At 37.0% G+C, this 24,707-nt stretch overlaps 2 protein-coding genes across 4 annotated transcripts in view; one reads left to right on the forward strand and one right to left on the reverse strand.

The window, feature by feature from the left end:
• SCRN3 (secernin 3) overlaps positions 1-23,493 on the reverse strand; it is a 31,447-nt gene extending 7,954 nt beyond the window's left edge. Inside the window, exons 1-6 of one of the 3 annotated variants that reach the window (XM_019460025.2) lie at positions 23,413-23,493; positions 20,936-21,104; positions 19,271-19,452; positions 17,527-17,726; positions 15,569-15,781; positions 3,238-3,276 (exon numbers count right to left, since the gene is read on the reverse strand). In XM_019460025.2, coding sequence (XP_019315570.1) covers positions 3,238-3,276; positions 15,569-15,781; positions 17,527-17,726; positions 19,271-19,452; positions 20,936-21,094 — 793 coding nt within the window. In that variant the 5' untranslated portion in view covers positions 21,095-21,104; positions 23,413-23,493. Of the gene's footprint in view, positions 1-3,237; positions 3,277-15,568; positions 15,782-17,526; positions 17,727-19,270; positions 19,453-20,935; positions 21,105-22,901; positions 23,051-23,412 lie in introns of those variants that run through there. The other 2 variants (XM_019460036.2, XM_019460053.2) reach the window with 2 other exon arrangements.
• Positions 23,494-23,517: 24 nt separating this feature from the next.
• CIR1 (corepressor interacting with RBPJ, CIR1) overlaps positions 23,518-24,707 on the forward strand; it is a 43,258-nt gene continuing 42,068 nt past the window's right edge. The window contains 1 exon segment of the mRNA XM_019460014.2: positions 23,518-23,678. Coding sequence (XP_019315559.2) covers positions 23,607-23,678 — 72 coding nt within the window. The 5' untranslated portion in view covers positions 23,518-23,606.

Here is a 24,707-nt window from a genome sequence, read left to right on the forward strand (position 1 = left end):
CAGACCATCAACGAGGAATATCATAGTCAAATTCACAAAATACACAGACAAGTAAAGATTATGAAAGCAACACGGGAAAAAAAAGTCTTTAATCTATAAGGGAAGACAGATCAGAGGCCTTATGGAAGAAATTGAAGAAGACACAAAAAAATGGAAAACTATCCCATGCTTATGGATTAGAAGAATAAGTATTGTTAAAACGTTGACACTACCCAAAGCAATCTACATATTCAATGCAATCCCTATCAAAATAACACCAGCCTTCTTCACAGAGCTAGAACAAACAATCCTAAAATTTGTATGGAACCAGAAAAGACTCCAAACAGGCAAAGCAATCCTGAAAGTGAAAAGCAAAGCTGGAGGTATCACAATTCTGGACTTCAAGCTATATTACAAACCTGTAATCATCAAGATAGTATGGTACTGGCACAAAAACAGACACTCAGATCAATGGAACAGAATAGTGGGTCCAGAAATGGACCCACAAACGTATGGCCAACTAATATTTGACAAAGCAGGAAAGAATATCCAATGGAATAGACAGCCTCTTTAGCAAATGGTGTTGGGAAACCAGAACATCAACATGCAGAAGAATGAACCTGGACCACTTTCTTACACCATACAAAAAGTAAACTCAAAATGGATGAAAGACCTAAATGTAAGACAGGAAGGCACCAAAATCCTAGAGGAGAAAGCAGGCAAAAACCTCTTTGACCTTGACCGCAGCAACTTCTTGCTCAACACATCTCTGGAGGCAAGGGAAACAAAAGCAAAAATGAACTACTGGGACCTCATCAAAATAAAAAGCTTCTGCACAGAGAAGGAAGCAATCAGCAAAACGAAAAGGCATAAAGAGAATGGGAGAAGATATCTGCAAATGACATATCAGATAAAGGGTTAGTATCCAAAATCGATACAGAACTTATCAAACTCAATACCCAAAAAACAAATCATCCAGTGAAGAAATGGGCAAAAGACATGAATAGACACTCCTCCAAAGAAGACATCTAGATGGCCAACTGACACAGAATGGCTAACATTAACAACTCAGGCAACAACAGATGTTGGTAAGGATGCAGAGAAAGAAATCTCTTCTGCGCTGCTGGTGGGAATGCAAACTGGTGCAGCCGCTCTGGAAAACAGTTCAGAGGTTCCTCAAAAATTAAAAACAGAACCAGCCCATGATCCAGCAATTGAACTACTAGATATTTATTCAAAGGATATAGGAATGCTGTTTTGAAGGGGCACATGCACCCCAATGTTTATAGCAGTGCTATCAACGATAGCCAAATATGGAAAGAGCCCAAATGTCCATCAACTGATAAATGGATAAAGAAGATGTGTTATTTACACACACACACACACACACACACACACACACACACACACACTAGAATATTACTCCTACCATCCATCACAGCTTTCTGCAATCTTTGGTTCACTGGCTAGCTGGTGTATGACTAAAATGAGGTCTTTTTTTAGAAAGTCTCTCCCCAATTTTCCTCTATGACCTCCTAATTTTATATGCTTGGAAAAAATTTATATTTCTAAAAGTATAATTCTACTAGAAAAAGGAAGTAGGACCACTGATACTTAATTACATACTCGAAAAGCCAAAGAGGATGGAATTGAAGGATTTTTTTACGTTTATTTATTTTTGAGAGAGAGGGAGGGAGAGAGAGAATCCCAAGCAGGTTCTGTGCACAGAGTCTGATGCAGGGCTTAATCTCACGAACCATGAGATCATGACCTGAGCCGAAATCAAGAGTTGATACTTAACCGGCTGAGCCACCCAGGTGCCCCCCTAGAGGACAGATTTTAAAATTACCAATTCAATAGAGTATCAGTGAGGTGTTCCTTTAAATAAATGAAAACACTCAACAATTTTTATAGATAAAAAATAACTACTTAGCAAATATAATAGAAAAATATTCCATTCACATTACCAGCCAAAAATATAAAATATTGAGAAAAAACTTAAAATTTTGTCCATTGCATCTCATGCTCCCACCTTAACAAACTAGGAAAAGAGAAAAATAAGCCCAAACCAAGCAGAAGGAAATAATAAAGATAAGAGCAGATGTCAATGAAACTGAAAGAAGAAAAAACAATAAAGGAAAGTCAACAGAACAAAAATCTGGTTCTTTGAAAAAAATCAATACAATTGACAAACCTCTAGCTACACTGACAGAAAAAGAGAGAAGACAAAAATTACAAAATTACCACTATCAGGAATAAAACAGGGATATCATGACAGACCCTGCAGACATTAAAAGCAAAAGGGAATACTATGAGCAACTCTATGCACATAAATTAACAACTTGGAAAAAATGGACCAATTATTTGAAAAGCACATATTACCTAAACTCACTCAGTATTAAACAGATTATTTGAATATCCCTATAACTATTAAAGAAATTGACTTTGTAGTTTAAAAACACACAGAAAAGAAATACCCAGGCCCAGATAGTTTCGCTGGAGAATTCTATCAAATATTTAAGGAAGAATTAACAGCACTCTACACTGTCTCTTCCACAAAATAAAAAAAGGAGGGAACACTTCCTGATTCACTGTTAGGCTGATGTCAAAACCAAACAAAGGCAGTACAGAACAAAACAAACAAGACAGACCAATATCTCTCATAAATATAGATGCAAGAACCCATAACAAAATATTAGCAAACAGAACCCAGCAGTACATAAAAAGAATGATATACCACAACCAAACTGGGTTTATTCCAAGGATACAAGGCTGGTTCAATATGTGAAGATCAATGTAACTTACCATATTAACAGGCTGAAGAAGAAAGAGAATCATATCAATTGACACAAAAAAAAAATAATAAACTTCAACATCTATTCATTACAAAACCTCTCAGCAAACAAGAAATGGAGAGAAACTTCCTTAACATGATAAAGTTAAGCATCTACAAAAAGCTACAGCTAACACTACACTTAATGATAAAAAACTGGGGTACCAGGGTGGCTCAGTCGGTTAAGCATCCGACTTCAGCTCAGGTCATGATCTTGTGGTCCGTGGGTTAGAGCCCCAGTCGGGCTCTGCACTGACAGCTCGAAGCCTGGAGCCTGCTTCAGATTCTCTCTCTCTCTAGTCCTCCCCCAGTCACACTCTGTCTCTTTCTCTCTCAAAAATAAATACTAAACATTAAAAAAATGATAAAAAGACTAAATGCTTTCCCCCTAAGACTGGGAATAAAGCAAGGAAGTCAGCTCTTACCATTCTTATTCAATATAATCCTGGAAGGTCTAGCCAGAACTATAAGGCAATAAAAAGACACAAAAAGTATATGGATTGGAAAGGAAGAACTAAAACTGTCCCTATTTCCAGATGATATGATAGTCTATATAGAAAATCCCAAGGAATCCACCCAAAGGAGAATCTGCCCAACAACAACAACAACAACAACAAAAACCAAAAGCTCCTAGAACTAACAATTTCAATGAGGAAAGTCACAGAACACAAGATCAACATACAATAAAATAATAACAATTTGAAATTTTGAAAAAATGTTCTAATTAGAGAACAATTTATTTAGGCTCTATAGAAGGGAACTAGAGAACTGTTTTCTTGTTTAGGTTAAGATTGCAAATACTATAGATCCTGCTTCCCTTCTACAATCCATCCTAAAGAAACAATTTTGGGGGTGCCTCAGTGGCTCAGTCCATTAAGCGTCCGACCTCCGCTCAGATCATGATTTCACAGTCTGTGAGCTCGAGCCCCACATCAGGCTCTGTTCTGACAGCTCAGAGCCTGGAGCTTGCTTCTGGATTCTGTCTCTCTCTCTCTCTGTCTCTCTGCCCCTCCCCTGCTCACGCTCTGTCTCTCTCTCTCTCTCTCTCAAAAATAAATAAACATTTAAAAAAAATTTCTTAAAAAAGAAACAATTTTGAAATGCAGACAAAACTTAATAAACCAAGATGTACACTGCAACATGGTAAAGACTGGAAAATGACCAAATAGCAAACAATACTATCTGTTACTTGCCTGTGTCCTACCTTCCACTAGTTATTATGTTCCAGAAGGTCAGAGACCATATCAATCATATCTGCTGCTATGTGATCTCATGTCTAGCATAGAACAAGTTTTCACAAAAGATTTAACAACAAAAAAAGTCAATATGGAAAACCTAGATAAAACTACACAAGTCTTAGAAACACAAAAGAAAATTTCAATAAATGGACAGCCATATCTTGTTCTTGAATAGGAAGGCAGTATTATTAGATGTCAATCCTCCCCTAAAATAATCTATAGTTTTGATTCAATTCCAGTCAAACCTCAAAGAATGTTTTGGGAGGAGAAGCTGAATAAAATTATTGTAAAATTTATCTGGAAAAATGATCAGTCAAGGATTGTCAGGAACATTTTGAAAGAGCAGAGTAGTGAAGATATCCTTGTCCTACCACATAAAAAGAAAAAAACAGTATTGCAAATTCCCTCATTTTTTTCTTTGTTCATACAACAAGTATTGAGTACTTACTGTGTGTACTTACACTGTTTTAAACAAAACTGGACAAATACAGTAATCTAATTTACACATGGGTTTACTTAGGAATTAATTTGATCAAGTTGGTTGACATTTCAAATCAGTAGAGAAAGATAATCCATTTAATCATTAGTACTGGGATCACTGGATAATCATTTGAGTGGTGAGGAAAACGGTAGAATCCTAATTCATACTTTATTTTAGAATGATTCTAGAATCATCATAATTTAAATTTACAAAATAAAGTTATAAATATAAGATGTAGATAATCATTTCTGGGGGCACCTGGGTGGCTCAGTCAGTTAAGCGTCTGGCTCTTGATTTCGGTTTGGTCCGTGAGATCAAGCTCTGTGTTAGCGCAGAGCCTGCTTGGGATTCTCTCTCCCATTCTCTCTGCCCCTCCCCTCTCTCACACACTCTCACACACTCACTCTCTCAAAATTAAATAAACTTAAAAAAAAGATAACCATTTATGGTATAGTAAAAATGACCTTTCTCAAAGGACATCAATGCTAGAGACCATTAAGAAAAATTCCATATAGTGCAGTGTCTGAGAGACTCAGTCTCCCTCTCCCTCTGCCTCTCACCTGCTCATGCTCTGTTTCTGTCTCAAAAATAAATAAACGTTAAAAAATGTTTTAAAAAAAGAAAAATTCCATGTAGGACAAAATCAGCCATTATATTTTTAGTTTTCTATTTATGCCAGCTATTTTTCCTTTTTTCTCCTTCCTTGCCCTCTTGAATTTTTCAAGTGTTTATTATTTTACTTCTCCCCAGTTTATTATACATTCTTTTATCATTTTGTTAGTTTCTCTTGACTTATTACAGTCTGCCTTAAATTAATTATCCATTAACCCAAGGACCTTACAACACTTTAACTCCAGTTACTGCCTCTGGTCTTTTGTGCTATGCTCAGACATTTAATTCTACTGTGTTTGTCTGAGTCTTCTGAGAAGCAGATGCCATGACATATGGTTAAATGTATAAGGACTTTATTAGGGAAAATGACTATGAGGGAAAATGCCTGTGAGAGAAAATGAGGAGGAAGCTAGAGTATGATGGAAGTCTCAACCTGGGTTTGGAAAGTTGAGAGGGAAGAGGAGTTGAGTTGGAAGTGTCCTAGAATGCCACACCATCTAAGAAAACCTTTGCAAGCCTATCAGGGGTTCCTTGACCCAAAGCCGGCCATTGGAGGATTTCCATGATCCCAGGAATTCCTTAGTCTCCCTGCCTCTTTCAGTCATTGGCAAGGAGCAGCCTGTGGGAAGCATAGTCTCAATACTACACAAAATCCATGCACAACATATTTTGAACACTGCAGCTATGGCCATTGGTCATAAAATTATCATTTTAAATACTCAATATTCATTTAGTTTTACCCACTTATTTCCTGTTTTTGTTGCTCTTCATTCACTCCTGCTTACCTTGCTGATATCCGAGATCATTTTTCCTGCCTGAAGAATGACTCTATTTTAGTGCCAATTGGTTACTGACAAATTTTGTTTTATTTCAACTTCATTTTTGGAGGAGATTTTCACTGGTATTGAGTTCTAAATGACTAGTCATTATTTGTCTTCATCACTTTAAAGGTGTCCTTTACAGTCTTCTGGATTCCTTCCCATCTAGTAAAAAGTTAATCGGTCAGTCCCATATTTGCTCCTTTGAAGATAATATGTATCTTTTCTCTCACTGCTTTTAAGATTTTCTCTCTGTTGGTTGTTGTTTGGTTGGGCTTTTTCCTTTAGAAATCTTACTATGATGTGCCCAGGTATGGTTTCTTTTCATTTATTCTTGTGGTGTATAGAGCTTGAAGCTGTGGATTAATGACTTTTTTTAGTTTTGGAAAATTCTTGGCCAATATCTCTTCAAATATTGCTTTTGCCCCTCCATATTCTCTCTGTCCTTTCCTGCTGAGACTCCAATTACATATGTGTGAGACCTTTTCACTGAGTCTGAGATGGCTCTCTCACTCTTTTTTTTTTTAATGTTTATTTATTTTTTTGAGACAGAGAGAGACACAGCATGAGCAGGGAAGGGGCAGAGAGAGAGGGAGACACAGAATGTGAAGCAGGCTCCAGGCTCTGAGCGGTCAGCACAGAGCCCGACGCGGGGCTCGAACTCACGAACTGTGAGATCGTGACCTGAGCCGAAGTCGTACGCTTAACCGACTGAGCCACCCAGGCGCCCCTCTCACACTCTTATCTATATTTTCTAAACTTTTATCTCTCTGCTTCAATCAGGAGAGTTTTTACTGATCTTCCAGTTAATAATTTATTTTGCTAAGTCTAATCTGTTATTAAACCAATCCATTGAATTCTTAATTGCAGTAATTAGAATGCTATAGTTCTATTATTTCCACTTGATTCTATTTATAGATTCCAGTTCTCTGATGAAATTCTCCATCTCTTCATCTAATTTTCTTGAACATATAAAACATACTAATTTAAGTCGGTGTCTGATAAAGCTATGTGGGGAAATACGTTCAAGAATTCCATATATTTACATAAATGGCTTAGAAAAAAGTTTAGGGTGGAAAGCTGCCACCATGGGGTGAAAGCGTCCAAGGTTAGCTAGCGAGATTATTGTAATGGAATCACGCGTAACTTGTTATATCACCTGCAGGAAATTACTTTCCATCTGGTGCCAATATACTATTGTGCTTTGATCACAAACTCCACTTGCCCCCCCCCCCAGACCCTTTGCTTCTTACACACACAAGTTAACAATTACTATCTGATTGTTCTCTTCATGTTCACCACGTGTGTAAGATCTTGTTTTCTTCACATCACCATGTGTGTAAGATCTTGAGAGCTCAATACGCAGACAAAAGCTTTGTTTGGGGCTCTTGTCTCCTCCCAGACACTAGTCTCTCTCGTATTCAATTCTATGTCTGCTCTCTTGCTGCACAAGAGAGAACTCCAGACTCCTAGTCTGTGACAAAGCTAGTTTGTGGATACCAATGGGTTAGTTTCTATTGTCTGCTTTCTCTTGGTTTTTGGTCATTTAGTCTTATTATCTGGCATGTCTGATAATTTTTTACCCAATGTTGGAAACTATGAATGAAAATTTGTAGAAGCTCTTCATATTTTCAACAGAGGATTTAATTTTCTTCTGGTAAACACACAGAATATAGGTAGATTACCTACTGATCCAGTTGTGACTGGCCTGGTCCCTGTTTCTTCTTTCTCCTAAGTGTAGTTTTTCTGGGCTGAAAGGCTGGGGTGTTTCCCAGGCCTCTTCTTGATTGGCAATCAAATTTAAGTTTTGTCCCTAAAGCCTTGTGAGAGTTCCACATCTCTGCTTAGCTTTTTAAGCAGTTAGCAACTACTTTGGTCTTGATTTCTCAGTGTCTCATCCTACATATGTGCCGCTTAGAAGTCAATGATTGCTTTAAGGAGAAATTGTGACAAGAAGGTCAGGTGCTTCTCAGAGTGTAGATAGTCTTTTCTCAATCTGTTGAACCCAGACCCTCATGTCCTGTTTCAGGCGTTCACCTATGCCTTCATACAGTGCCTTTTATTCCTCCAGCTTTTTTGTTTTCTTCCTCCAGATTTTATAGGTATTCTTAGGCGGAGGTTAGTCTAACACTAGTTACTCCTTAATAACCAGAAGCAGAAGTCCAGCTCTGTGCTTTTAACCCTCCACTGTTGTCCCTCCCACCAGTCTCTTTTTACCCTCACGTAGTATCAATTTCTCAATAACAGTAATGAACATGATAGACCCATATTGGAACAAGTACAGTTAAAATAAAAACCCATAAAACATATAGTTCCTGGTATCAGATATTTTCAGATACTTTATATTGACAATGTTTAGGAGCACCTGGGTGGCTCAGTCAGTTAAGCATCTGACCCTTGGTCTCGGCTCCGGTCATGATCTCACGATTTGTGAATTTGAGCCTCACATCAGGCTCTGCACTGACGGCACAGAGCCTGCTTGGGATTCTCTCTCTCCCTCTGTCTCTGTGCCCATCCCTGCTTTCTCTCTCTCTTCCTCACAAATAAATAAATCAACTTAAAAAAAAAAAAAAAGAGGAAATGTTTAACTACTGCATTAAAATTAGTTCTAAAGAAACAAGTAACTTTAACATGGTTGACCACAGCTATTTGTTTGCTCTCTCCTAATACCCTACTACAATGACAGTAAAGGAATAAAAAACGAAATAACCCACAAAGAAAGCATGAAAAGCAAGCATTTCTGCCCCCTCCCATTCCCATGATATATGGGAATAATTAAAAGAAAAAAGCTTACAGCAAGTCTGTACGCAAGATGTGATTCTGTGACATTTCAAATTAAAATAAAACTGACTTCCATATAAAATTATGTTCCGTCCTCAGTCGGTCAACATGTTACCAACTGTTTTATGTTAATAGCAAATTTTCCATTTCTCCACAGGATAGCTATGACTTCAAATTCAAGAAAAATAATTTATAGATAACTTGTTATAGGAGCAAATCTTTCTGTTAATTTTGAGAAAATGCAGGAAGGGAAAAAAAGGGGGTGTACCTGAAAACAGCCCTTCACATTAAAACTAAACAATAAAGCAAAAGCCTACTATCCACTTCTATCTATCAGACACATCGCTTCTGCACCTAGTGAGATTTTAAAATGATTCAAATCTAAATTCCTATAAATGGCAAGTTTTAATGAAAACAGTGTCAGAACCATAACACTGCAATAATACAGGTATTATGAAAATGTTTTCTGTATTCAAAACCTGCAATTCTCAAAATGAAGGGAGGATTTACATGATCACTTGACTAGGATAGCTGTAAGTAATCCACTAGCACGCATTGAATAAGTACTGAGACCGCAGTAGCAGGGTTCAGTAAAATGAATGCAAAACACAGGGTGCAATTTCATTGCAATTTAAACTAGTTATTTAAAATACATGAGTGAATATAGATACAATTTGGATATACATGCAGCACAGTTAATAGCTATCAGGTAGCTGGAAAGACGAGAGGTAGGCTCTTCTGTCTAGAAAAATCATAGGAAAAATTAACTATAATGTACTAGTAGACAATTTTCTATGAAAGTATTGGGAAGACATTTATTCTTTTGGCAAAGCACAGAAAGCTGGATGAACTGTACTTTACACTTGGGAAGAAAAATAAGTTTCATGTCAGATGCAAGTCTTGCTATAATCATGTATGCATTTTAAATCTATAACTCAGTTATTTTGTAGTTAAATATAACAGAATTAATTATTCTGACGCAGCGGCTAATTAATTTATAATTACCTCTATTTTTTCTTTTGTCCAATTACCCTAAACCTTACGATTCCTGACATTTTCCTCTCCACCTGAATTATGTGTTGTTATTCTTCATTTTTTAAAAGGAATACCTGCTAATGTATGTCCTGAGCCTCTAAATTTATTGCCAGAAAAAAAGTACACAACAGCAATCTTTGTTACATTATCTGTAAGTTATGGCTTAATCCAATGAACAATCCTTTGTTAACTTCATCAAAAACCCTTATGAAACACACACAACATATTGCTGCAAGACACTGAACTAGGTGCTGAGAGAAATGTAAGTTCAAATAAGAGAGTCCATTTTTTTCAGTTTCATAGAGGAGATAAACGAGCAGTTTCCTCATTCACAAAACGAAGCTAATACCCAATTCATAGTTCCCTGGAGAACATAATGTCATCACTTAGCACAATGTCTAGCCCTTGATAGCTTTTAATAAATGGGAATAGATATGCTGCAATTTCTACTCCGTCTCTACTTTTACAACAATAGTGAGTCTAAAATTATAATCCTTGGAATTACACATTTTGGCATTTTCTACATATCCATCCACATGAAAAAAAAAGATCATTTAAATAAACTATTTATTAACTGACAAACTAACATTAAGAAAATTTACAGGAAACCTTTCCAACGGTAAGACATTTTGCTGGAAAGCAAAATGTAAGTAAGATACTAAATACTTTGAAAACAATGATATTAAGGCATTCTAAAAAGTCGCAAAATTTTTTCTGCCATACCAAATAGATAACATAATTGCTTTGTTTAATGGATACCTAAGAGGCAAATACCAATCACTGATCTCTGAGTAGTTGCTTTCTCATTGATTTACAGAACCATATTATCCTTCAAGTGAAGGAATATATTAGTCACATATTTTGGAATATTAGTGGAATGACCCACTCAGTAGTTATTTCACTCAATAATCTTCTAAATAAAAGGTGTTTTTCTGGAGTTCTTTGGAGGCAAAGGGACAAAGATACATTACAAGTTATTTTTTAAGAATTAGTGGTAACTAGAGGAGGCTGGCTGGCTCAGTCAGTTAGGCATCCAACTCTTGATTTTGGCTCAGGTCATGATCTCAGGGTTTGTGAGACTGAGCCCCACATCAGGCTCTGTGCTGTCAATGGGGAGCCAGCTTGGGATTCTCTCTCTCCTCTCTCTGCTCCTTCCTCTGCTCATGTTCTAACTCTCTCAAAATGAATAAATAAACATTTTTAAAAAGAGTAGTAACTAAATATAAAAATGGAAAGATATATTAACAGGCAATTTAAAAATCACAATTTTTTAACAAACATAAGAATATGTCTAATCTTAACAGATCTATATTTTAAAATAATAACATGTCATGAATAGACACTTCTCCAAAGAAGACATCCAGATGGCCAACTGACACATGAAAAAACGCTCAACATCACTCATCATCAGGGAAATACAAATCAAAACCACACTGAGATACCACCTCACACCTGTCAGAATGGCTAACATTAACAACTCAGGCAACAATAGATGTTGGCGAGGATGCAGAGGAAGAGGATCTTTTTTTTGCACTGCTGGTGGGAATGCAAACTGGTGCAGCCACTCTGGAAAACAGTATGGAGGTTCCTCAAAAAACTAAAAATAGAACTACCCTACGACCCAGCAATTGCACTACTAGATATTTATCCAAGGGATACAGGTGTGCTGTTTTGAAGGGACACATGCACCCCAATGTCTATAGCAGCACTGTGAACAATAGCCAAAATATGGAAAGAGCCCAGATGTCCATTGATGGATGAATGGATAAAGAAGATGTGGTATATCTATACAATGGAGTATTACTCGGCAATCAGAAAGAATGAAATCTTGCCATTTGCAACTACATGGATGGAACTAGAAGGTATTATGCGAAGCGAAATTAGAGAAAGTCAAGTATCATATGACTTCACTCATATGAGGACTTTAAGATACAAAACAGATAAACATAAGGGAAAGGAAGCAAAAATAATACAAAAACAGGGAAGGGGACAAAACATAAGAGACTCTTAAATATGGAGAACAAACAAAGGTTACTGGACGGGTGTGGGAGGGGGGATGGACTAAATGGGTAAGGGGCATTAAGGAATCTACTCCTGAAATCACTGTTGCACTATATGCTAACTTGGATGTAAATTAAAAATTTAATTAAAAATAAATAAAGGCAATGAGATATTTAGAAACTGTTTATAGAATAGGGTAAAAATAGAGATAGAAGCAAAGAAAAATAAAGATAAAAACCATACAATTTAAAAAATAATAAATAAATAAATAAAATAGTAACATGTCATTTTTGCCTACACAATTTGTTAAGGTTGAACAAAAATAATATCCTACATTGATAAATATATTAGAACGGCACTCAAATATTGCTGGTAGAAATTTAATTTGATGCAACTTTTCTGGTGGCCATTTTGACAATGTGTTTCAAAAGCCTTTAAACATGCATATGCTTTGACCCTACATTCTACTTCTAGAAACATATTCTAGGAAAATAATCATGAATGAGAATATAAATAAGGTATAAGCATATTACATAATTTTCAGTACTGAAAAACTAAAAACAACCTAGATAATGGGGAATTTGTTAACTAAAGTATGAGTCATACAATCAATCATTACTATATAGTGATTATAATACAACCATATGGAAGTAAACAAGATATCACAATATTAGAATACTATGCATCTTTAAAAAAATTTTTTTAATGTGTATTCATTTTTGAAAGACAGAAACTGAGCACAAGCAGGGGTGGGGCAGAGAGAGAGGGGGACACAGAATCTGAAGCAGTCTCCAGGCTCTGAGCTGTCAGCACAGAGCCTGACATGGGGCTCAAACTCACAAACCACGAGATCGTGACCCGAGCCGAAGTGGGACACTTAACCAACTGAGCCACCCAGGCGCCCCTAGAATACTATGCATCTTTTAAAAATGAGAAAGTTCTGTACATATCAAAACAGAATTATCTATATATTGCTAACTAAAGACAAGTTATGTGCAGAAATGTGTATATGGCATACTGCCATTTCCGTAAAAAAAAAGAAAAAAGAAAAAATTACATATACATATTTGTTTCATTAAGCATATATTATATCTGGAAGACATAAGGGAATACCTACGGAAAAAAGAAATGAGTATCTAGAGACAGAGTAGGAATATATTCTTGTATACTCTTGTGTACCTGTGGATTTTGAATCATGTGAATGTATTTCTATTTCTATAAGTAAAATAATGTCATAGAATATTAAATAACATAGGAAGGAGTTCTGCTTTCAATTAAGCTAAGTAAGTTCCTATCAGACCAACCCTCCCTTAGATAACTATAAACTTGGGATGTAATACAAACTATCAGGCACCTGCGTGGCTCAGTCGGTTAAGTATGTGACTTTGGCTCAGGGCATGATCCTGAGAGATCATGGGTTTGAGTCCTGAATCAGGTGAGCTTGAGCCCCACTTGGGTGAACACAAGCCCCACTTTGGGTGAGCCCCACTTCTCTCTCTCTCATTGTCTCTCTGTCTCCCTCCCTCCCTCTCTCTCTCTCTTTGCCCTCACTTGCACCCTCTCTCTTTCTCAAAAAAAAATACAGACTACCTGAAGGTTCTTTCCAGTGAACAAAAGCAGGAAAATTCTGGAGGGGGACATTTGGAAGATGGGATGAAACACAGGATAAATTTCCTATTTGTGTTCTGGCTTTAGCTCAAGGGAAGGCCACAGTCAATGCTGTGCAGTATTGTGCAGGTATTTACAGAAAATCTCCGTCTATCTGGCTTGAAGAACCAGAGGTCAACCACAGGTACTAGAAAGGGAAGGAGGAATCCCATAAAAGACGGAGTTACAGAGAAGAACCCCCAAATTCTGTGGAAAAAAAAAAAAAACCTGCCCAAATCTCCATCTGCTGTGTGAATCGCCATGTGATGCAGTTTGCAAGCAGCTCAGCTAAAGATGAAAGAACTCAGCTGAAATTTGAGTTGCCCGCCCGTTGGGTTTACAGATTGAGTACAACCAATTACATTGTCTGCCAAATCAAGAGTTATTTCTTTTTAGGTGAATTTTGGTGGTTTGTGGCTTTCAAGGAATTAGTTCATTTCCTTTACTTATTGAATACACTTAGAGCTGTTTGTAGTATTCCTCTATTACCTTCCTTATTGTGCTGTGGTTGATAATGATATTTCTCTTCCTGCCATATAACTTGTGTTGTTTTCCTCTTTTTCTTTGTCAAACTGTCTACAGTGTATCAATTTTATTGCTCTTTTCAAAGAACCAGCTTTTGGTTTGATCAATTTTCTCCACTGCTTTGTTACTTTCAATGTTATTGATTTCTGCTCTTGTTTTTATTATTTCCTTACTTTTCCTTGACTGGGATTTTTGTTTGGTTTGGTTTGTTTGATTCATTTTGTTTCCTTTCTTTTTTTTAATTTAAAAAAATTTTTTTAATGTTTTTTTTATTTTTGAGAGAGGGAGAAACGGACCACAAGTGGGGGAGGGTTAGAGAGACGAGACACAGAATCCGAAGCAGGCTCCAGGCTCTGAGCTGTCAGCACAGAGCTTGACGTGGGGCTCAAACTCACAAACCAGGAGATCATGACCTGAGCCCAAGTCAGACGCTTAACCAACTGAGCCACCCAGGTGCCTCCATTTTGTTTCATTTCTTAAGGTTGAAAGTTTAAGTATATTGTTGATTTAAGACCTTTCTTATTATGTTCTGTGAGCACTAAATGCTATAAATTTCCCTGTAAGCACTACTTTTGCTGCATCCCATAAATTTTGGTATATTCATTTTCACTTCATTCCACTCAAAATATTTTCTAATTTCCCTTGAGACTTCTTTTTTTGACCCACAGATTAAAAGTATGTTGTGCAATTTCCAAGTATTTGGGGACTTCCCAGATATCCTTCTAAAATTGATTTTTAATTTAATTTCATTATCACCAGAAACCATCCTTTGCTCACTGTTTCTTTTAAATTTGGTAAGATTTGTTTTATGACCCAGGATATGGGTAATCTTGATGTTTGATGTGCACTTGAAAAGAATATATGTTACACTGTTGTTGGGTGGAGTATCCTATAAATAATCAGTTAGATATAGTGGTTGATGGTATTATTCAGGTTTTTTATTATCCTTGCAGATTTCCTGTCCAGTGGTTCTTCTGATAACTAAAAGAGAAGTACTGAAGTCTCCAATTATAATTAAGAAATTGTCTATTTTTCCTTTCAATTCTGTCAGTTCTTCATGTATTTTGAAGTTTTGTTGTTAGATGCATATATATTTACCAGGGAAACATAATAAGCCTAAAATAACCTTTCTTTGATTATGTAGTGTCCCTCTTTCTCCCTGGTATTTCATCTTGCTCTAAAGTCTAATTTGTCTAAGGGCACCTGGGTGGCTCAGTCGGTTGAGCATCTGACTTAGGCTCAGGTTTGTGGGTTCAAACCCTGCATCAGGCTCTGTGTTGATAGCTCAGAGCATGGAGCCTGCTTCAGATTCTGTGTCTCCTTCTCCCTCTGCCCCTCCCTGCTCACGCTCTGTCTCTCTCTCTCTCTCTCTCTCAGAAATAAATACATGTTTAAAAAAATTTAAAAATAAAAGAATTATTATCCTCTCAAAATTATACAGTGCTTCAGTCATCTCAGAGGAAAAAAAAGCTTACAATATCAGTTTACAAAATTTCAGTTTAATAAAACTATATCTCTACTAAGAATAATTCCCCTCAAACCAGATTTTATCATATCCACATTATACCTAGACAAAATATAATTTTTCATTCTGATATTATTCCAATGATAAAATTACCTTTGTGCTTATTCAGAAGCTTGTAGCCTTCACAGTATCTGCCTGGTGAAAGCATCATCTTGGCTGTGTCAAGATAAGAGTATGTTGCAGCAAAATCAAACTCCGTTTTACCGTCCCACCAACCTTTCTGCTTAGCATAGTTTCTCAGGTCTGGATGTTCCCGATCAATCTTGGTTGTTATAGAAAGCTGATTAGAAATATTACGAACTCCCTCTATTTTCAAAGAAGAACAAGGAAAGGGAAGAGAAAAATCACATTTAACATACTGTATTTATCTGTACATTATAATTATTAACCACTATTTAAATGTGAATATAGACTTCTCATCTATTACACACTCAAAGAGATAAAAGAATTACTTAAAAAAAAATTTTTTTAAGTTTATTCATTTTGAGAGAGACAGGGCATGTGAATAGGGAAGGGGCAGAGAGAAAGGGAGAGAGAATCCCAAGCAGGCGCCATACTGTCAGGACAGAGCCTGACACAGTGTTCAATCCCACAAAATGTGAGATCATGACCTGAGCTAAAGTCAGACACATAAGTGACTGAGCCACCCAGGAACCCCCTAGAAGTTACTTTTTAAGAAGTAGTCATAAATAATATTAGAACAGAAAAATAAGACTTTGCAAAATATCATGGCACTAAGTTATAACAAATTTTCAACTAAAAAACAAAACAGGTGGGAGGGAGGGGAGGGTGGGTGATGGGTATTGAGGAGAGCACCTTTTGGGATGAGCACTGGGTGTTGTATGGAAACCAATTTGACAATAAACTTCATATATTGAAAAAAATAAATAATAAATAATAAATAATAAAAAACAAAACAGAAGAAACAATAAAAACCAGTTCTAAAGAGATCACAGTAAATAAGAGATCACGAAAAATGAAAATTGATGAATGTTTTAAAACAGATTTAGAATAACACTCTGACAAGTAGAAATCAATTGCCCCCCAATTAGAAAATAATAAAATGTCTAAATTCACTTTTATATCTTAACAAACACACAGGCAAAATATAAAATGAAATGTCCATCAAAACTGGCAATAACTTATTTTGAAAAATAACATCCAAATCCTCCAAAGCTCAAGGCTACCTTCATGAAGACTTTCTGAATTTTTCCAGTCCACAATTACTTTTCCCTCCTCTAATTGTTCACAGCATCTATGTGCCTGAATCATTCATGCAACATGTGATATTTTCTCATGTGTACCTTATCTCCCCTGTAAAACTAGGAGATCCAGGAGGTAAGTACATAGGAAGTACATGATCATGCTTAAGCACAAGACTGTACTCTAATGAAAGAATATTGAACTGAGAGTCAGGATGGAAAGATTTAAATTCTAAGCCTTTCAATCACTGCCTTGAGTAAATCACATCCCTTTTCTGGATTTCCTCACTTTAAAAATGAAAGGAATATTTGATCACAAAGAAACCACGAAAAACATGTAAAGCATCCCAAAACAATCAAATTGTGTTACTTTACTCAGTGTTTATGCTTTACTATAATATCAACATATTCTTTCCAACCCTAATGGACAGACACAAATCCCCAGCAACACTCCCCTTGCCTTACCTCCTTATGCATGTGTGATCAAATTTTTGAGTTCAGCCCAAAGGTAAATGAGGAAGAAATGGCAAGGGGTTATTAAGTGGAAAAGTACTATAAAACAGCCAAGAGCAGCTGCACAGAAAATATATACAGGTTATATAAAATTAATATCATAATATGAAAAAGAGATATCATCTTTTCCTCTTTTTCAGAAAAGTTTTTTATAGTGCTCTTTCACTATTACATTCTTTCACATTTTTTTTTCATTTCCCCTGCACTTTAACCCTTTATTGCACTGGATTATAAATCTTGAGAAACAATTAAATGCAACGTCTACAGTTAAGGGGGTTATTTTATTAATTGTAAAACAAATTAAAAACAAATTAAATCATGAGAAGTTGTCCATACCTTGTACTTTTTCTGCTGCCCAGTACTTCCCTGCAGTCTCCAGAATCCAGGCTTCTTTCCTATCAGCTATCAGGAAACTGTTGTGATAGCTGAATACCATCCTACCCTCTGAACAATTTCCACCCTGGCCATATTTTTCTAATAGATCAACAATGACATTGAGGGCTTTTTCAGCTGTATCAGCTCTTTCAAGGCCAAGTCTAAAATAAAAATATTAAAATAAATCAGATTAAAATAAATCTCCATTATTTTTCTTAAATAATTTCATGCACATGAGATTTTATTTTATATTCAAAATAAAAGTTCTTTTTTAAGAACTTTATCTGTTTTAAGTTAACAGATAAACTGAAATCCAACTTTAAAAAAAAATTTTTTTAACGTTTATTATTTTTGAGAGAGACAGAGAGACAGAGACAGAGCACAAGAGAGAGAGGGGCAGAAGAGAGCGAGAGACACAGAATCTGAAGCAGGCTCCAGGCTCCAAGCTGTCAGCACAGAGCTCAGTGCAGGGCTCGAACTCACAAACTGTGAGAACATGACCTGAGCCGAAGCTGAATGCTTAACTGACTGAGCCACCCGGCCACCCCTGAAATCCAACTTCTAAGCCATTCCTTCTGAAGTCAGTTTGAAATCATGAAAATAAAGTTTTTGGAGTGAAATAGCTCAATGTTAAAATTCCAATGCGGTAACTTATTGCCAAGTTGCTTTATCTCTGTACCTCAGGTATCTCATCTGTAAAATGAGGATAATAATATATAGTCCATGAGTTACTGTGAGAATTAAGGTCTGATAAAGTATATTTGGTATTTCCAATAAACCATAATTTTCAACTCCTTCTCTCAATGATATTTGAGTCTTCAAATTACATGCCTATATGGGCATACTTTGGAGATAATGCAGGAGCAGTTACAGGCCACTGGAATACAATGAATATTGCGAAAAGTGAGTCAAATGAATTTTTTGGTTTCCAAGTGTATATAAAAGTTATGTTCACACTATACTGTAGTCTATTAAGTATGCAACAGCATTACGTCTAAAAAAACAATTATATACCTTAATTTAAAAATTAATTTAAAACTATTGCTAAAAAATGCTAACCATTATCTGAGCTTTCAGTAAGTTATAATCACTGATTACAGATCACCATAAGAAATATAATAATAATAAAAAGTTTGAAATAGTGTGAGAACTGGGCGCCTGGGTGACTCAGTCAGTTGAGCGTCCAACTCTTGGTTTTGGCTCAGGTCATGATCTCACAGCTCGTGAGTTCAAACCCCACATCGGGCTCTGTGCTGACAGTGCAGACCTGCTTGGGATTCTCCCTCCCTCTCTCTGCCCCTCCCCCACTCATGCTGTCTCTGTCTCCCTCAAAATAAATAAATATACTTAAAAAAATACACAAATAAAAAAAATAGCGCAAGGCACAAAAATCGTGTGATACCAAAATGTGACACAGAGACACAAAGTGAGCAAATGCTATTGTAAAAAATGGCACCAACAGACTTGCCTGACACAGCATCGCCACAAACCTTCCATTTCTAAAAAATGCAATATCTGTGAAGTGCCATAAAGGAAACCATAATAAAGTGAGGTATGCCTGTATTCTAAAGCATTTTAACACAAACTATGAAGTATCGACATCCCCAAAATGGGACAAAAATAGGAAAATAAAACTGGCAAGAGTTATACCGAAATTAAAATTTTAGACATGGTCTATACCAGAAAAATATAACTAAAAAATAACCTGACAAGATCCATGCCCAGTAGCGCCTCTTCATCACACACTTCTTCTCTTCCCCATACAGCTTCATTCCCAATGCAAACTCCATGCTCGTTGGCTCCCATTTCTGCCCCCCATAACCAAGCTGGGCGACTGAGGACAACAGCATATGTTTCAGGAACTTGATCAATTTCTATGTAAGTACACTGTAAAGAAAGGCATAACAACAACCATAAAACCAAAAAAGAAAAAGTTACCAAATTCTAGAATCCTAAAAATCAATCAGAAGACATGTCTGTTATGAAATAAAGTATAACTAACTTAAAAATTTCAATAATAAAGTCATTACCCTTAAAACATATTCAGAATTGACCCTAAAGCTTTTATTCATTCAAATATTTACTAAGCATCTCCTCTTATAAGGTACTCTGCTAAGAGATATGTTAGTTACAAAGATGAATTAGATACAGATCTTGCTTTCAAGAAACTAAGACTTGCACATTAACTAAAATATAACAAAATGTAAAGCATAAGGGCTGTGAAGAAAAATAAAAATGAGGTGCTAACGGAAGCTCAGTAGAGAGATAGTTTCTAGTTGTGAAATCTTGAAACATTTTGTAGAGGAGGATGTATTGAGTTGATGCTTAAGGGAGGAGACCTCAATCTCAGTGTCTAGTATTTCTTAATTAGTGACCTAAGTCCCATATGTTAGCCCTTACATACAAGAGAATTGCTTGTATGAATTACATACAAGAGAATTAGGTAGCATGTGAAAGTCAACCATCTGGTATGTCCACAGTAGTGAAAAGAATAAGAACCACTGGCTTCAGAACAGGAGAAATTTAAACATAAAGAGAGAAAGTGGAAAGGGACCCATGATGAATAGTCTCAGCAAAAGAAAAAAAAAATTTCCCTGTATACAGAAAACATCTTATTTAATATATTTTATTATTATTATATCAATAAAATGAAATCTAAAAAATATATGTTAGCAATAAAAGCATAATGTGAAACTTTAAGTTCCGTGTTGAATGGGTTTTTAATAAAAATTTTTAAAGGATCGTTTAATTAATGTGTATACTACCGAATGATTGCATAAAATGCATATTAATAATGTAACCACAGGGCCCCATAAAACTTTTTTGATATTAAAACTGTTATTTCCAGAGATTGGAATGACTTTCTCTATTCTACACCAATCAGAATCCTTTCTGGCCATCAAACTCCAGCTGAATCCCAGCTCCTGGGGAAGCCTTCCTCGATCTCTAGTCTGAATTAATTGCTCCTTCTCTATTGCTGACACAACTTGGGGCTCTTATTAAAGCATCCCACTTTACAATGGGGTTAATTACGTATACATCCTATTCCTCTACTAGACTCTAAGCTCCTGGAAGACAGAACTAGCCTTGACAGCAGGCGTTAAATCCTTGCCCTATTTGACATGCTTGCATATGATAAACATTCAAATATTTGATCAAAGAATCAACAACTATTTCTATTGTTTTTTCAACTTCCTCCAAATCACTGAAATAAAAGACCAGAAGTCTAATCCTGACTCAAATTATTTTTCAAATTTAAATTCTTGAATTTTTAACTTCTAGAGTCTCTGCCAAATAACTAGCTAATTAAAAAGCTGCTTATGATACTTTTAAAGAAAACTATTGCTAACAAAACATGTACTTCACCTACCTGAAGATGTTCTCTCAGGTTCTCATGAACTGCAGCAGGAAAATAAACTACCTCCTGTACTTCATCACACAATCTATCTGAATTTTTTCCAAAAATAATCCTGTTATCAACCGTTGCTGGAGGTAATGCCACAAAAGTATCACAGGAACAAGGTTCCATTTTTTAAAAACTAAAAAACATATAGAAGATTCAAAATAAAAAGGAGAAACATTTTTAGTATATACAAAACAAAGAGTTTTACTTGACAACCAAGGGATGTTATTGCCATATCAAATAAAGAGTGTTCATTAACGTTTTAAACTTTATACTGCACTACAAAAATCTGTAAGAAAATGACTTGGGAATGAATCTTGTACTACAAGAATCAATAAGAAAATGACATTACAAGTAACTTCTTCTAGTCTATAGGTTAAATTTATCCTCTAAGATCTTTCTCTCCCGAAGTTTTCCCTGAATCTCCTTTCAGTATTTCCATATTTGGGAACCCATGCACTTAACTCTACTGCTATGAAGACTATATTTGTGTACGCCTATGAGTTTCCATACTTGTGCACATATATGAGTCTCCTTCTGGACAATAAGATCCATGAGGGTTGGGAGCGTGCTTTATTAATCTTTGTATTCTCATCACCTGAAGTTATGAAATGTCCCAGTATTTCCTCAAAGGAAGGAAGGGGTCTCCTTTGAGCTGGAGAAGAATACACCCAGATTATAATACTGAGAAGACTGAAATTTTAAGACTCACTGATCAGACAAATATAAAAACATGTCAATCAAAATACCAAACTGTTGATATGTCTAGGAAGAAGTTCACATACATAACTTATAAATCCTGATTGTAGAATTTAGTATCAAGATTGTGTCTTCATTTGTAATTTGGAAAACCCGAAATCCTCAGTTTTGGTAGATCATATTTGCTTCCAGAATGGACATACTGTTTTAGAGTTTCCTGCTTTCCCTTATTTTATAATGCCCAAACTTTAGAATGGCTTTACACAGATACTAGCAGTTTATTTTATTAAAAAAATTTTTTTTTGAGAGAGAGAGAGAATTTTAACCAGGATCCATGGTCAGCGACCCTGGGATCAGGACCTGAGCAGAACTCGAGATTGGATGATCCACTGACTGAGTCACCCAGGTAACCCATACTAGCAGTTTAAAAACAAAAAGTAAGTTTAATAAATGTTTCATTCAAAAGAAAACAAGTGACTCAAGTAAGAAAGAAACACATTCAGCCTGAAACTCCTAACACTTTACTCTTTTCTTGTTATTTAAAGAGAGAAGTCACGATTGCTGCTGTTCTTTTCTGTGTAAATTTCAATCTTTATGTCCTAGGTCACGTTCTATTTGTGTTCCAAAGTTAATTATACCACTGCATGACCTTGGCAAGCTATTCAATCTCGAACTAAGCCTTCTGCCTCATCGGTAAATATCTCAGGAGGTTGTTATTAGAATTTAAAAAGACAGTGTGGGGGCGCCTGGGTGGCTCAGTCGGTTAAGCGTCCGACTTCGGCTCAGGTCATGATCTCACGGTCCCTGGGTTCGAGCCCCGTGTCGGGCTCTGTGCTGACAGCTCAGAGCCTGGAGCCTGTTTCAGATTCTGTGTCTCCTTCTCTCTGTGACCCTCCTCCATTCATGCTCTGTCTCTCTCTGTCTCAAAAATAAATAAACGTTAAAAAAAATTAAAAAAAAAAAGACTGTGTAAAGCGTTTTTGCACAGTGCAAGGAACATATCAGACACTCAAATGAAAGCTGTTATTATTGGGCAGAAGAGTATATTTCTCATAAAAGGCTTATTCTTGTTATCATACCCACCCCCTCCTTGCTGAGGATTTGGTTGGTGGATCCCCTACAGCAAAGCAGCCATGTCCACTCAAAACCCTGGAGTCTGAAGGGCCGTCAAAATGCGCTAGATGATCTATGCTAACTGGAGTCATACGAGAAGCTAAGGAAACACGCCACCTACTTAGGAAAACGCCTAGCACGTTTAGAAGGGGATGGCTTGAGAGTCTTTATTAACTCCCAGTACGCATTAATCATCAACAAATGTTTAGGAACATCTTTCTGAACCAGGCATGGTACAGCTGAGAATCCTCGCTCTTATGGAGTTGACATTCTATTTTATATGCTTTAGTTCCCCAAGCGTTTTTAGAAATATCACATCGTTTGATCCACCCGATCCGTACGTACTACAGTTTGGACGAGAAGTACTATTTTCAAAACGCAGACGAGAAAACTCGGTGCGGAGAACTTTATGTACCTGGAGTCAGAGTTCACAGAATAAAGAGGACGAACTTCAAGCACCCCTTGCCACCCAGCACACACTCTGCACCCCAGCTGGCGGCGCTCAGCCCGCAGCCGGCTCACCCCAGACCCGGGGCCTCTCCCGGAGCCCCTCGGTCCCGCCGCGCCACAGCGCGCGGCTTCCCACCTAGCACCACAACTTTGCACGCCACACCCCCGTTCACGCCCCTCACCTGGTCTAGGAACTACCCTCAGTGAAAGGGGTTAGGGGTGTGCTAGGGCGGGCGGAGGAGCTAGCGGCCGGAAGCTGTCACCTTTGACCGCGGAAGTTCCCGCTGCCACTGGAGGCGCAGTTCCGGTTAGGCGGCAGTATTTGTTTACGTTGTTCACAGTTCCAGTGGCCGCCGGCCCCAGCTTAGGCTTCAAGATGGGGAAGTCTTTTGCCAATTTCATGTGCAAGAAGGACTTTCATCCCGCCTCCAAATCCAATATCAAGAAAGTGAGTAAGGGGAGCCGGGTAGGGTTCTGGCTCTTGGCGCCTGGGATCCCCAGGGCTGGAGGTGATGAAAGTGGTTGTGTCTGTGGGATTTCTGGAACAGTCGCCGCTTCCCCAGGCCTGACACCCTGGTCTTCCCGCCCCTTTTTCTCTGCTGAGAAACTCGCTAATAAAGCTGGCCTCGACGCTTATTCTCCATCAGCCGGGAGGCGGGCAGCCTTCGTCTGCCCGGTCGGCTTGTCATCTAGAATGTGTAAATCTGTAAGATACGAAGTATGATCATATGGTTCCTCGTTACTTTCTCAACTGTTTTTGGTTTTGTCTTTTCGGATCACAGGGATCGTGGCTTCTGAGCTCTGCTATCCTGTACAAAGGTGATTCCCTGTTTATTTAAGATAGCTCTTAAAAGGGAAATAAAGGCACCTCTTCCTGTCTTTATCCCACCCGATAATGTAGCGTCTGCCTGGTGAACTCTTTGAAGTTTGGCTGTTTATTTTACTTAATATTTTTTTAAATTGACGTGTATACAACGTTACATTAGTTTCCGATATACAACGACGTTTGGCTTTTTTAAAAAATTTTTATTATCGTTTTTTTAAAGTAATCTCTACACTCAACGTGGAGCTCTAACTCCTGCCCAGGAAATCAAGAGGCGCTTGCTCTACCAACTTGGTCAGCCAGGCGCTCCCAGCACAGTCACTTTTAGCCCTGAGATCTTACACAAATACTTAATATCCTTTATCCTCAGCCTCCTAATCTATAAATTTAAAATGAACAGTATCAGTTGCCTTGACTTGTGAAATTGTTATGAGGACTAAATAAGCTGGTATAGATAAAGGCTTGAAACAAAGTACCACATAGAGGGATTGCTCAATAAAATGTTAATTTCTCCTATACACATACTTATTTTTAGCCTGCTCCTAAAATGCATGTATTACCCAGAGCTTCATCCTTGGCCTATGCCTTACTTTATATGCTTTCCCAGGCAATCACGTCCAATTTCATGGTTTTAACTACTTCTTTACTCAGGAC

This window comes from Panthera pardus, unplaced genomic scaffold, assembly GCF_024362965.1.
Source record: "Panthera pardus isolate Hobbes unplaced genomic scaffold, ASM2436296v1 HiC_scaffold_10, whole genome shotgun sequence".
Classification (NCBI taxonomy): domain Eukaryota; kingdom Metazoa; phylum Chordata; class Mammalia; order Carnivora; family Felidae; genus Panthera; species Panthera pardus.